The 14296-nt window shown below is 43.6% G+C and overlaps 1 protein-coding gene across 2 annotated transcripts in view; it reads left to right on the forward strand.

The window, feature by feature from the left end:
* TRMT1 (tRNA methyltransferase 1) overlaps nucleotides 1–14296 on the forward strand; it is an 86641-nt gene that overhangs the window by 67158 nt on the left and 5187 nt on the right. For both annotated transcript variants that reach the window (XM_053717831.1, XM_053717830.1), the window contains exons 14-16: nucleotides 1490–1566; nucleotides 1749–1868; nucleotides 2044–2158. In XM_053717831.1, coding sequence (XP_053573806.1) covers nucleotides 1490–1566; nucleotides 1749–1868; nucleotides 2044–2158 — 312 coding nt within the window. The remainder of the gene's footprint in view (nucleotides 1–1489; nucleotides 1567–1748; nucleotides 1869–2043; nucleotides 2159–14296) is intronic.

The raw sequence follows: 14296 nt of genomic DNA on the forward strand, positions 1-14296 counted from the left end.
CCCCAGGCTCCATTATGCTTGTGGAGCTGTAATAACCCCTAAAGTGTTTGAGCCTTCTAAACCCAAGAAGGAAAAAAGCACCTACCTTGGAGCTGCAGCTGTGGGGCAGGCACAGAATCCCAGGTCTGACAGATCCAGACGACTTCTGACAGGGACCTGGAGAGAAAGGAAAAGCAGAGTAACCAACCCTAGTTTTCCATATAGGTGTTAGCATAAATTTTTGGAGGAGAAACAAGGACTACCCTACTGACCTCTAACAGCTACCATAACTCTTATTTAAGAGGATTACATGGAAACAACATTACCCTTACTTGCAGGGAAACTACCCATTAAAGGATAAATAATTAATTTTCTTCAGAGCACCATCTTCGCACACCTAGATATACGAAGGCAAAGAATGACTGGGGATTATGGTAAGGGGAGGAATACTTAAAGCTTTGTTGGGCTGTTCTTTGCCTCCTCCTGGTGGTCAGGAGTTTAATTCCCACTAGTAATTAGAATGGATTTGTGGACTCTCCATGCCATTGCAAAGAAATTAAATCACGCAATTTCAAGGCCAGGATTGGATCATGGGGGACTACCTAGACTGCTAGCCATGTCCCTCAGTCCAATTTTTTCATTGTGCAAAAATGGGAGGCAGCGATCTAACGGCGTTTAAAGCCCAGCTCGTTTAGGACGGCATGGAACGTCCTAATGGCGCCTAGGGGTTAAAAAGCATGAGTGTTTTCCAATTCATTTTTAACGATATATACATGAATTAATTGCACAGGCAATAAAATGACTGCACATCTGTGCTTAGAGACGCAATAAAAGTCACACCGTACTAGGGTTTTGTATGTGTACAATTTGTTCACCTATCATTACCGATCATTGGGAAGTGGATGAGCCAAGATAACCATACATCAGACTTGTTATAATTTTCACATTAGCAACAACATTGGGACATAAACTAATCTTCCCTCCATATCATGTCCTATTGCTGAATTTAATAAGATAGTCAGAGGCATACCCAGCATAAAAGGTGGTATCTTATGATTTGTGTTTTTTGTCCAGATCCTAATTAAAGGGACACCTTTGTTGGTTAGATATGATACAAGATATGGAAATTGCAGTTCAAATTTGCCTTTTTTTATGTATACTTTTTTTCTCCTCCCTTCTCAAGGGACCATCTTTTTTGTGAGTTGTGTACTACTGTAGACAGTCAAAGTCACTAATATATTTGTGTACAAAATAAACTGGCTCATGCTTGGCAGTTCTTTGATAAAGACAAGTAGTTCTCATAGAAAGGAAACAAAGTTTATGAGCTACAGCGACCAGGATCTAAGAAACATACCCCTGGAATCTTTAGTATAAACAGTTGTTTTTTTACACTAGTGGATTCCCTAATATGTTGAGTCCACCAGTGCTGACACCATGATCTGTTTAAATTTTTCTGTAGACTAAATTGTGGTATAGTATGTATGAAAGCTTTTATTATGATTCTTAACAGGAGAAACAGAACCCAGTGAAGAGAGAGAAATTATCTGAGACCAGCCCAGCATTCCACGTCCTGAGCAAGGAGCCTAGGTCTGTGCAAATCTGTTTGTGGTGGGAACATCAATATTTTAGCCTTACAGCTCCTCTCAATTACTGTTAAACACAGGGCAGCCTCCTTTTGGGTTGGAGAGTCTGAATAATAGTAATTTCTTTCTGTAAATGTCAAACAATAACCTGAGCAATTTTTCTAAATTCCTCTTTATATTATGCAGTCTACAGGCCTGTTTTGATGTCCGAGAAGATGCTAATCCAAAATCAAGAAAACTTGGTCTGAAGAGGTTTCAAGAAAATCCAGAGGCCAACTGGGGGCCTAAAGCAAGAGCCAAGGCAGGGTAATGAGACTTATTTGGCATCATTGTGATGAACTTGCTGAGAGTATCTGCTTTGAACCTACAATTAAAAACATGTTTTTGTCCACATACATGTCCCTGACCTTGTTATAGTGTAAGACCTCTGCTGTATAACAGGGCCACAGTAATTTGATGTCTCTCTCTTCCTTATTTTAAGGGGCGTGATTGTTCCAACATTAGAGGAGAAGCGTAAGCAGCACCAGAACAAGAGAAAAACCTCTCCTGGAGCTGAGAACTGTTTCAAAAATTTCCCCTGCAAGAAGTTTAAACAGGTGACTTTCCACATGCATTACTCTTCCTGTCATCTGCAGGGTATCTTGGGATCTCCACTGTAGACTATTTTATGTTAAGACCAGAAAATGAAGGGGTTATTTGTCATTTTATGCTCTCAAATCTAGAACTTCTTTTCTCCTCTTGTAAGGTGTATCCAGTCCACGGATCATCCATTACTTGTGGGATATTCTCATTCCCAACAGGAAGTTGCAAGAGGACACCCACAGCAGAGCTGTCTATATAGCTCCTCCCCTAACTGCCATATCCAGTCATTCTCTTGCAACTCTCAACAAGCATGGAGGTAGTAAGAGAGAAGTGGTGAAATGTAGCTGTTATTTTACTTCAATCAAAAGTTTATTATTTTTAAATGGTACCGGAGTTGTACTATTTTGTTCCAGGCAGAAAAATAGAAGAATCTGCCTGTGTTTTCTATGATCTTAGCAGGTTGTAACTAAGATCCATTGCTGTTCTCACACATGACTGAAGAGAGAGATAACTTCAGTGTGGGAATGGCGTGCAGGTTATCTTGCTATGAGGTATGTGTAGTTAAGATTTTTCTAGAAGATGTGAATGCTAGAAAATGCTGCTGATGCCAAATTTATGTAAGGTAAGCCTGAATACAGTGATTTAATAGCGACTGGTATCATGCTTATTTTCTGAGGTAATACTCTTTTATATTTGCAATATAAAACGTTTGCTGGCATGTTTAAACGGTTTTATATATACTTTGGTGATAAAACTTTATTGGGGCCTAGTTTTTCTTCTGTTATGTGTGATCAGTCCACGGGTCATCATTACTTCTGGGATATAACTCCTCCCCAACAGGAAATGCAAGAGGATTCACCCAGCAGAGCTGCATATAGCTCCTCCCCTCTACGTCAGTCCCAGTCATTCTCTTGCACCCAACGACTAGATAGGATGTGTGAGAGGACTATGGTGATTATACTTAGTTTCTCCAACATAGGTGTGTCCGGTCCACGGCGTCATCCTTACTTGTGGGATATTCTCTTCCCCAACAGGAAATGGCAAAGAGCCCAGCAAAGCTGGTCACATGATCCCTCCTAGGCTCCGCCTACCCCAGTCATTCTCTTTGCCGTTGTACAGGCAACATCTCCACGGAGATGGCTTAGAGTTTTTTAGTGTTTAACTGTAGTTTTTCATTATTCAATCAAGAGTTTGTTATTTTCAAATAGTGCTGGTACGTACTATTTACTCAGAAACAGAAAAGAGATGAAGAATTCTGTTTGTATGAGGAAAATGATTTTAGCAACCGTAACTAAAATCCATGGCTGTTCCACACAGGACTGTTGAGAGCAATTAACTTCAGTTGGGGGAACAGTTTGCAGTCCTTTGCTGCTTGAGGTATGACACATTCTAACAAGACGATGTAATGCTGGAAGCTGTCATTTTCCCTATGGGATCCGGTAAGCCATGTTTATTACGATTGTAAATAAGGGCTTCACAAGGGCTTATTTAGACTGTAGACCTTTTTTGGGCTAAATCGATTGATATTAACACTTATTTAGCCTTGAGGAATCATTTATTCTGGGTATTTTGATATAATAATATCGGCAGGCACTGTTTTAGACACCTTATTCTTTAGGGGCTTTCCCAAAGCATAGGCAGAGTCTCAATTTCGCGCCGGTGTTGCGCACTTGTTTTTGAGAGGCATGGCATGCAGTCGCATGTGAGAGGAGCTCTGATACTTATAAAGGACTTCTGAAGGCGTCATTTGGTATCGTATTCCCCTTTGGGTTTGGTTGGGTCTCAGCAAAGCAGATACCAGGGACTGTAAAGGGGTTAAAGCTTAAAACGGCTCCGGTTCCGTTATTTTAAGGGTTAAAGCTTCCAAAATTGGTGTGCAATATTTTCAAGGCTTTAAGACACTGTGGTGAAAGTTTGGTGAATTTTGAACAATTCCTTCATGTTTTTTCGCAATTGCAGTAATAAAGTGTGTTCAGTTTAAAATTTAAAGTGACAGTAACGGTTTTATTTCAAAACGTTTTTTGTACTTTCTTATCAAGTTTATGCCTGTTTAACATGTCTGAACTACCAGATAGACTGTGTTCTGAATGTGGGGAAGCCAGAATTCCTATTCATTTAAATAAATGTGATTTATGTGATAATGACAATGATGCCCAAGATGATTCCTCAAGTGAGGGGAGTAAGCATGGTACTGCATCATTCCCTCCTTCGTCTACACGAGTCTTGCCCACTCAGGAGGCCCCTAGTACATCTAGCGCGCCAATACTCCTTACTATGCAACAATTAACGGCTGTAATGGATAATTCTGTCAAAAACATTTTAGCCAAAATGAACCCTTGTCAGCGTAAGCGTGGATGCTCTGTTTTAGTTACTGAAGAGCATGACGACGCTGATATTAATATCTCTGAAGGGCCCCTAACCCAATCTGAGGGGGCCAGGGAGGTTTTGTCTGAGGGAGAAATTACTGATTTAGGGAACATTTCTCAGCAGGCTGAATCTGATGTGATTACATTTAAATTTAAATTGGAACATCTCCGCATTTTGCTTAAGGAGGTATTATCCACTCTGGATGATTGTGAAAATTTGGTCATCCCAGAGAAACTAGGTAAAATGGACAAGTTCCTAGAGGTGCCGGGGCTCCCAGAAGCTTTTCCTATACCCAAGCGGGTGGCGGACATTGTTAATAAAGAATGGGAAAGGCCCGGTATTCCTTTCGTCCCTCCCCCCATATTTAAAAAATTGTTTCCTATGGTCGACCCCAGAAAGGACTTATGGCAGTCAGTCCCCAAGGTCGAGGGAGCGGTTTCTACTTTAAACAAACGCACCACTATTCCCATAGAGGATAGTTGTGCTTTCAAAGATCCTATGGATAAAAAATTAGAAGGTTTGCTTAAAAAGATGTTTGTTCAGCAGGGTTACCTTCTACAACCCATTTCATGCATTGTCCCTGTCACTACAGCCGCATATTTCTGGTTTGATGAACTGATTAAGGTGCTCGATAGTGACTCGCCTCCTTATGAGGAGATTATGGACAGAGTCAATGCTCTCAAATTGGCTAATTCTTTCACTCTAGACGCCTCTTTGCAATTGGCTAAGTTAGCGGCTAAGAATTCTGGGTTTGCTATTGTGGCGCGCAGAGCGCTTTGGTTGAAATCTTGGTCGGCTGATGCGTCTTCCAAGAACAAGCTACTAAACATTCCTTTCAAGGGGAAAACGCTGTTTGGTCCTGACTTGAAAGAGATTATCTCTGATATCACTGGGGGTAAGGGCCATGCCCTTCCTCAGGATCGGCCTTTCAAGGCAAAAAATAGACCTAATTTTCGTCCCTTTCGTAAAAACGGACCAGCCCAAGGTGCTACGTCCTCTAAGCAAGAGGGTAATACTTCTCAGGCCAAGCCAGCTTGGAGACCAATGCAAGGCTGGAACAAGGGAAAGCAGGCCAAGAAACCTGCCACTGCTACCAAGACAGCATGAAATATTGGCCCCCGATCCGGGACCGGATCTGGTGGGGGGCAGACTCTCTCTCTTCGCTCAGGCTTGGGCAAGAGATGTTTTGGATCCTTGGGCGCTAGAAATAGTCTCCCAGGGTTATCTTCTGGAATTCAAGGGACTTCCCCCAAGGGGGAGGTTCCACAGGTCTCAGTTGTCTTCAGACCACATAAAAAGACAGGCGTTCTTACATTGTGTAGAAGACCTGTTAAAAATGGGAGTGATTCATCCTGTTCCATTGAGAGAACAAGGGATGGGGTTCTACTCCAATCTGTTCATAGTTCCCAAAAAAGAGGGAACGTTCAGACCAATCCTAGATCTCAAGATCTTAAACAAATTTCTCAAGGTCCCATCGTTCAAGATGGAAACCATTCGAACTATCCTTCCTTCCATCCAGGAAGGTCAATTCATGACCACGGTGGATTTAAAGGATGCGTATCTACATATTCCTATCCACAAGGAACATCATCGGTTCCTAAGGTTTGCATTCCTGGACAAACATTACCAGTTCGTGGCGCTTCCTTTCGGATTAGCCACTGCTCCAAGGATTTTCACAAAGGTACTAGGGTCCCTTCTAGCGGTGCTAAGACCAAGGGGCATTGCAGTAGTACCTTACCTGGACGACATTCTGATTCAAGCGTCGTCCCTCCCTCGAGCAAAGGCTCACACGGACATCGTCCTGGCCTTTCTCAGATCTCACGGCTGGAAAGTGAACGTGGAAAAGAGTTCTCTATCCCCGTCAACAAGGGTTCCCTTCTTGGGAACAATTATAGACTCCTCAGAAATGAGGATTTTTCTAACAGAGGCCAGAAAGACAAAACTTCTGGACTCTTGTCGAATTCTTCATTCCGTTCCTCTTCCTTCCGTAGCTCAGTGCATGGAAGTGATCGGGTTGATGGTAGCGGCAATGGACATAGTTCCTTTTGCGCGCATTCATCTAAGACCATTACAACTGTGCATGCTCAGTCAGTGGAATGGGGACTATACAGACTTGTCTCCAAGGATACAAGTAAACCAGAGGACCAGAGACTCACTCCGTTGGTGGCTGTCCCTGGACAACCTGTCACGAGGGATGACATTCCGCAGACCAGAGTGGGTCATTGTCACGACCGACGCCAGTCTGATGGGCTGGGGCGCGGTCTGGGGATCCCTGAAAGCTCAGGGTCTTTGGTCTCGGGAAGAATCTCTTCTACCGATAAATATTCTGGAACTGAGAGCGATATTCAATGCTCTCAAGGCTTGGCCTCAGCTAGCGAGGACCAAGTTCATACGGTTTCAATCAGACAACATGACGACTGTTGCGTACATCAACCATCAGGGGGGAACAAGGAGTTCCCTAGCGATGGAAGAAGTGACCAAGATTATTCTATGGGCGGAGTCTCACTCCTGCCACCTGTCTGCTATCCACATCCCGGGAGTGGAAAATTGGGAAGCGGATTTTCTGAGTCGTCAGACATTGCATCCGGGGGAGTGGGAACTCCATCCGGAAATCTTTGCCCAAGTCACTCAACTATGGGGCATTCCAGACATGGATCTGATGGCCTCTCGTCAGAACTTCAAAGTTCCTTGCTACGGGTCCAGATCCAGGGATCCCAAGGCGGCTCTAGTGGATGCACTAGTAGCACCTTGGACCTTCAAACTAGCTTATGTGTTCCCGCCGTTTCCTCTCATCCCCAGGCTGGTAGCCAGGATCAATCAGGAGAGGGCGTCGGTGATCTTGATAGCTCCTGCGTGGCCACGCAGGACTTGGTATGCAGATCTGGTGAATATGTCATCGGCTCCACCTTGGAAGCTACCTTTGAGACGAGACCTTCTTGTTCAGGGTCCGTTCGAACATCCGAATCTGGTTTCACTCCAGCTGACTGCTTGGAGATTGAACGCTTGATTTTATCGAAGCGAGGTTTCTCAGATTCTGTTATCGATACTCTTGTTCAGGCCAGAAAGCCTGTAACTAGAAAGATTTACCACAAAATTTGGAAAAAATATATCTGTTGGTGTGAATCTAAAGGATTCCCTTGGGACAAGGTTAAGATTCCTAGGATTCTATCCTTCCTTCAAGAAGGATTGGAAAAAGGATTATCGGCAAGTTCCCTGAAGGGACAGATTTCTGCCTTGTCGGTGTTACTTCACAAAAAACTGGCAGCTGTGCCAGATGTTCAAGCCTTTGTTCAGGCTCTGGTTAGAATCAAGCCTGTTTACAAACCTTTGACTCCTCCTTGGAGTCTCAATTTAGTTCTTTCAGTTCTTCAGGGGGTTCCGTTTGAACCCTTACATTCCGTTGATATTAAGTTATTATCTTGGAAAGTTTTGTTTTTAGTTGCAATTTCTTCTGCTAGAAGAGTTTCAGAATTATCTGCTCTGCAGTGTTCTCCTCCTTATCTGGTGTTCCATGCAGATAAGGTGGTTTTACGTACTAAACCTGGTTTTCTTCCAAAAGTTGTTTCTAACAAAAACATTAACCAGGAGATTATCGTACCTTCTCTGTGTCCGAAACCAGTTTCAAAGAAGGAACGCTTGTTGCACAATTTGGATGTTGTTCGCGCTCTAAAATTCTATTTAGATGCTACAAAGGATTTTAGACAAACATCTTCCTTGTTTGTTGTTTATTCAGGTAAAAGGAGAGGTCAAAGAGCAACTTCTACCTCTCTCTCTTTTTGGATTAAAAGCATCATCAGATTGGCTTACGAGACTGCCGGACGGCAGCCTCCCGAAAGAATCACAGCTCATTCCACTAGGGCTGTGGCTTCCACATGGGCCTTCAAGAACGAGGCTTCTGTTGATCAGATATGTAGGGCAGCGACTTGGTCTTCACTGCACACTTTTACCAAATTTTACAAGTTTGATACTTTTGCTTCTTCTGAGGCTATTTTTGGGAGAAAGGTTTTGCAAGCCGTGGTGCCTTCCATTTAGGTGACCTGATTTGCTCCCTCCCTTCATCCGTGTCCTAAAGCTTTGGTATTGGTTCCCACAAGTAAGGATGACGCCGTGGACCGGACACACCTATGTTGGAGAAAACAGAATTTATGTTTACCTGATAAATTTCTTTCTCCAACGGTGTGTCCGGTCCACGGCCCGCCCTGGTTTTTTAATCAGGTCTGATAATTTATTTTCTTTAACTACAGTCACCACGGTACCATATGGTTTCTCCTATGCTATTATTCCTCCTTAACGTCGGTCGAATGACTGGGGTAGGCGGAGCCTAGGAGGGATCATGTGACCAGCTTTGCTGGGCTCTTTGCCATTTCCTGTTGGGGAAGAGAATATCCCACAAGTAAGGATGACGCCGTGGACCGGACACACCGTTGGAGAAAGAAATTTATCAGGTAAACATAAATTCTGTTTTTTATGACTTCAATCAAAAGTTTGTTATTTTATAATAGCACCGGAGCGTGTTATTACTTCTCTGGCAGACTTTGAGGAAGAATCTACCAGAGTTTTTACTATGATTTTAACCGGAGTAGTTAAGATCATATTGCTGTTCTCGGCCATCTGAGGGAGGTAAAAGCTTCAGATCAGGGGACAGGGGCAGATGAATCTGCATTGAGGTATGTAGCAGTTTTTATTTTCTGAATGGAATTGATGAGAAAATCCTGCTATACCGTTATAATGACATGTATGTATACACTTCAGTATTCTGGGAATGGTACTTCACCGGAACTACTCTGTTAAAGGTCACTAATCTTTTTAATAAGTATTATATCATGTTAAACGTTTTTGCTGGAATGTAGAATCGTTTACATTGCTGAGGTACTGAGTAAATAAATGTTTGGGCTTTATTTTCCACTTGGCAGTAGTTTGTTTTGAATTGTGACAGTTTCGTTTCTCTTCACTGCTGTGTGTGAGAGGGAGGGGCCGTTTTTGGCGCTCTTTGCTACGCATCAACAATTTCCAGTCAGCTATTATTATTTTTCCTGCATGATCCGGTTCATCTCTGACAGATCTCAGGGGTCTTCAAACTTCTTGAAGGGAGGTACATTCTCTCAGCAGAGCTGTGAGAATTTTTTATATTGACTGTGGATAAAGACGTTACTCAATAATTTTTATGTCAAATTTAGTTATGTTATCTTACTAATGGGAACAAAACCTTTGCTAAAAGTTGTGTTGTTTTAAAGTTGATGCTATAACTGTTTCTCAGTTCATTATCTCAACTGTCATTTAATCGTTTAAGTACCTCTTTGAGGCACAGTACGTTTTTGCTAAAAAAGATTATAACCAGGTTGCAAGTTATTGCTAGTGTGTTAAACATGTCTGACTCAGAGGAAGATATCTGTGTCATTTGTTCCAATGCCAAGGTGGAGCCCAATAGAAATTTATGTACTAACTGTATTGATGCTACTTTAAATAAAAGTCAATCTGTACAATGTGAACAAATTTCACCAATCTGCGAGGGGAGAGTTATGCCGACTAACTCGCCTCACGCGGCAGTACCTGCATCTCCCGCCCGGGAGGTGCGTGATATTATGGCGCCTAGTACATCTGGGCGGCCATTACAGATAACATTACAAGATATGGCTACTGTTATGACTGAAGTTTTGTCTAAATTACCAGAACTAAGAGGCAAGCGTGATCACTCTGGGGTGAGAACAGAGTGCGCTGACAATACTAGGGCCATGTCTGATACTGCGTCACAGCTTGCAGAGCATGAGGACGGAGAGCTTCATTCTGTGGGTGACGGTTCTGATCCAAACAGATTGGATTCAGATATTTCAAATTTTAAATTTAAATTGGAGAACCTCCGTGTATTACTAGGGGAGGTCTTAGCAGCTCTCAATGATTGTAACACCGTTGCAATACCAGAGAAACTATGTAGGTTGGATAAATACTTTGCGGTACCGGCGAGTACTGACGTTTTTCCTATACCTAAGAGATTAACTGAAATTGTTACTAAGGAGTGGGATAGACCCGGTGTGCCGTTCTCACCCCCTCCAATATTTAGAAAGATGTTTCCAATAGACGCCACCACTCGGGACTTATGGCAAACGGTCCCTAAGGTGGAGGGAGCAGTTTCTACTCTAGCTAAGCGTACCACTATCCCGGTGGAGGATAGCTGTGCCTTTTCAGATCCAATGGATAAAAAATTAGAGGGTTACCTTAAGAAAATGTTTGTTCAACAAGGTTTTATTTTGCAACCCCTTGCATGTATCGCGCCGATTACGGCTGCGGCAGCATTTTGGATTGAGTCTCTGGAAGAGAACCTTAGTTCATCTACGCTAGACGACATTATGGACAGGCTTAGAGTCCTTAAACTAGCTAATTCATTCATTTCGGAGGCCGTAGTACATTTAACCAAACTTACGGCTAAGAACTCAGGATTCGCCATACAGGCACGTAGGGCACTGTGGCTAAAATCCTGGTCAGCTGATGTTACTTCTAAGTCCAAATTACTTAATATACCTTTCAAGGGGCAGTCCTTATTTGGGCCCGGTTTGAAGGAAATTATCGCTGACATTACAGGAGGTAAGGGCCACGCCCTACCTCAAGACAAAGCCAAAGCTAAGGCTAGACAGTCTAATTTTCGTCCCTTTCGGAATTTCAAAACAGGAGCAGCATCAACCTCCACTGCACCAAAACAGGAAGGAGCTGTTGCTCGTTACAGGCAAGGCTGGAAGCCCAACCAGTCCTGGAACAAGGGCAAACAGGCCAGGAAACCTGCTGCTGCCCCAAAGACAGCATGAACCGAGAGCCCCCGATCCGGGACCGGATCTAGTGGGGGGCAGACTTTCTCTCTTCGCCCAGGCCTGGGCAAGAGATGTTCAGGATCCCTGGGCGCTAGAGATCATATCTCAGGGATACCTTCTAGACTTCAAATTATCTCCCCCAAGAGGGAGATTTCATCTGTCAAGATTGTCAACAAACCAGATAAAGAAGGAAGCGTTTCTACGCTGTGTACAAGATCTGTTATTAATGGGAGTGATCCATCCGGTTCCGCGGTCGGAACAAGGACAAGGGTTCTACTCAAACCTGTTTGTGGTTCCCAAAAAAGAGGGAACTTTCAGACCAATCTTAGATTTAAAGATTCTAAACAAATTCCTAAGAGTTCCATCGTTCAAAATGGAAACTATTCGGACAATCTTGCCCATGATCCAAAAGGGTCAGTACATGACCACAGTGGATTTAAAAGATGCTTACCTTCACATACCGATCCACAAAGATCATCACCGGTATCTACGGTTTGCCTTCCTAGACAGGCACTACCAGTTTGTAGCTCTTCCATTCGGATTGGCTACGGCCCCAAGAATCTTCACAAAGATTCTAGGTGCCCTCCTGGCGGTACTAAGACCGCGAGGGATTTCGGTAGCTCCGTACCTAGACGACATTCTAATACAAGCTTCAAGCTTTCAAACTGCCAAGTCTCATACAGAGTTAGTTCTGGCATTTCTAAGGTCGCATGGATGGAAAGTGAACGAAAAGAAGAGTTCTCTTTTTCCTCTCACAAGAGTTCCATTCTTGGGGACTCTTATAGATTCTGTAGAAATGAAGATTTACCTGACAGAGGACAGGTTAACAAAGCTTCAAGATGCATGCCGTGTCCTTCATTCCATTCAACACCCGTCAGTAGCTCAATGCATGGAGGTGATCGGCTTAATGGTAGCGGCAATGGACATAGTACCTTTTGCACGCCTACACCTCAGACCGCTGCAATTATGCATGCTAAGTCAGTGGAATGGGGATTACTCAGATTTGTCCCCTACTCTGAATCTGAATCAAGAGACCAGAAATTCTCTTCTATGGTGGCTTCATCGGCCACACCTGTCCAGGGGGATGCCATTCAGCAGGCCAGACTGGACAATTGTAACAACAGACGCCAGCCTACTAGGTTGGGGCGCTGTCTGGAATTCTCTGAAGGCTCAGGGATTATGGAATCAGGAGGAGAGTCTCCTTCCAATAAACATTCTGGAATTGAGAGCAGTTCTCAATGCCCTTCTGGCTTGGCCCCAATTAACAACTCGGGGGTTCATCAGGTTTCAGTCGGACAATATCACGACTGTAGCTTACATCAACCATCAGGGAGGGACAAAAAGCTCCCTAGCAATGATGGAAGTATCAAAGATAATTCGATGGGCAGAGTCTCACTCTTGCCACCTGTCAGCAATCCACATCCCGGGAGTGGAGAACTGGGAGGCGGATTTCTTGAGTCGCCAGACTTTTCATCCGGGGGAGTGGGAACTTCATCCGGAGGTCTTTGCCCAAATACTTCGACGTTGGGGCAAACCACAGATAGATCTCATGGCGTCTCGCCAGAACGCCAAGCTTCCTCACTACGGGTCCAGATCCAGGGATCCGGGAGCGGTTCTGATAGATGCTTTGACAGCACCTTGGAACTTCGGGATGGCTTATGTGTTTCCACCCTTCCCGCTGCTTCCTCGATTGATTGCCAAAATCAAACAGGAGAGAGCATCAGTGATTCTAATAGCACCTGCATGGCCACGCAGGACTTGGTATGCAGATCTAGTGGACATGTCATCCTGTCCGCCTTGGTCTCTACCTCTAAGACAGGACCTTCTGATACAGGGTCCGTTCAAACATCAAAATCTAACTTCTCTGAAGCTGACTGCTTGGAAATTGAACGCTTGATTTTATCAAAACGTGGTTTTTCTGAGTCGGTTATTGATACCCTGATACAGGCTAGGAAGCCTGTTACCAGAAAGATTTACCATAAAATATGGCGTAAATACCTATACTGGTGTGAATCCAAACGTTACTCCTGGAGTAAGGTTAGGATCTCTAGGATCTTGTCCTTTCTACAAGAAGGCTTAGAAAAGGGTTTATCGGCTAGTTCATTAAAGGGACAGATTTCAGCTCTGTCCATCTTGTTACACAGGCGTCTGTCAGAAAATCCAGACGTCCAGGCCTTTTGTCAGGCTTTAGCTAGGATCAAGCCTGTGTTTAAAGCTGTTGCTCCACCATGGAGTTTAAACTTAGTTCTTAACGTTTTACAGGGTGTTCCGTTTGAACCCCTTCATTCCATTGATATAAAATTGTTATCTTGGAAAGTTCTGTTTTTAATGGCTATTTCCTCGGCTCGAAGAGTCTCTGAGTTATCAGCATTACATTGTGATTCTCCTTATCTGATTTTTCACTCAGACAAGGTAGTTCTGCGTACTAAACCTGGGTTCTTACCTAAGGTAGTTACTAACAGGAATATCAATCAAGAGATTGTTGTTCCATCCTTGTGTCCAAATCCTTCTTCAAAGAAGGAACGTCTTCTACACAATCTGGATGTAGTTCGTGCCCTCAAGTTCTACTTGCAGGCAACTAAAGATTTTCGTCAAACTTCTTCCCTGTTTGTCGTTTATTCTGGACAGAGGAGAGGTCAAAAAGCTTCTGCTACCTCTCTCTCTTTTTGGCTTCGTAGCATAATACGTTTAGCCTATGAGACTGCTGGACAGCAGCCTCCTGAAAGAATTACAGCCCACTCCACTAGAGCTGTGGCTTCCACTTGGGCCTTTAAGAATGAGGCCTCTGTTGAACAGATTTGCAAGGCTGCAACTTGGTCTTCGCTTCATACTTTTTCCAAATTTTACAAATTTGATACTTTTGCTTCTTCGGAGGCTATTTTTGGGAGAAAGGTTCTTCAGGCAGTGGTTCCTTCTGTATAATGAGCCTGCCTATCCCTCCCGTCATCCGTGTACTTTTGCTTTGGTATTGGTATCCCAGAAGTA

Source organism: Bombina bombina, chromosome 6 (genome assembly GCF_027579735.1).
Source record: "Bombina bombina isolate aBomBom1 chromosome 6, aBomBom1.pri, whole genome shotgun sequence".
Lineage (NCBI taxonomy): Eukaryota > Metazoa > Chordata > Amphibia > Anura > Bombinatoridae > Bombina > Bombina bombina.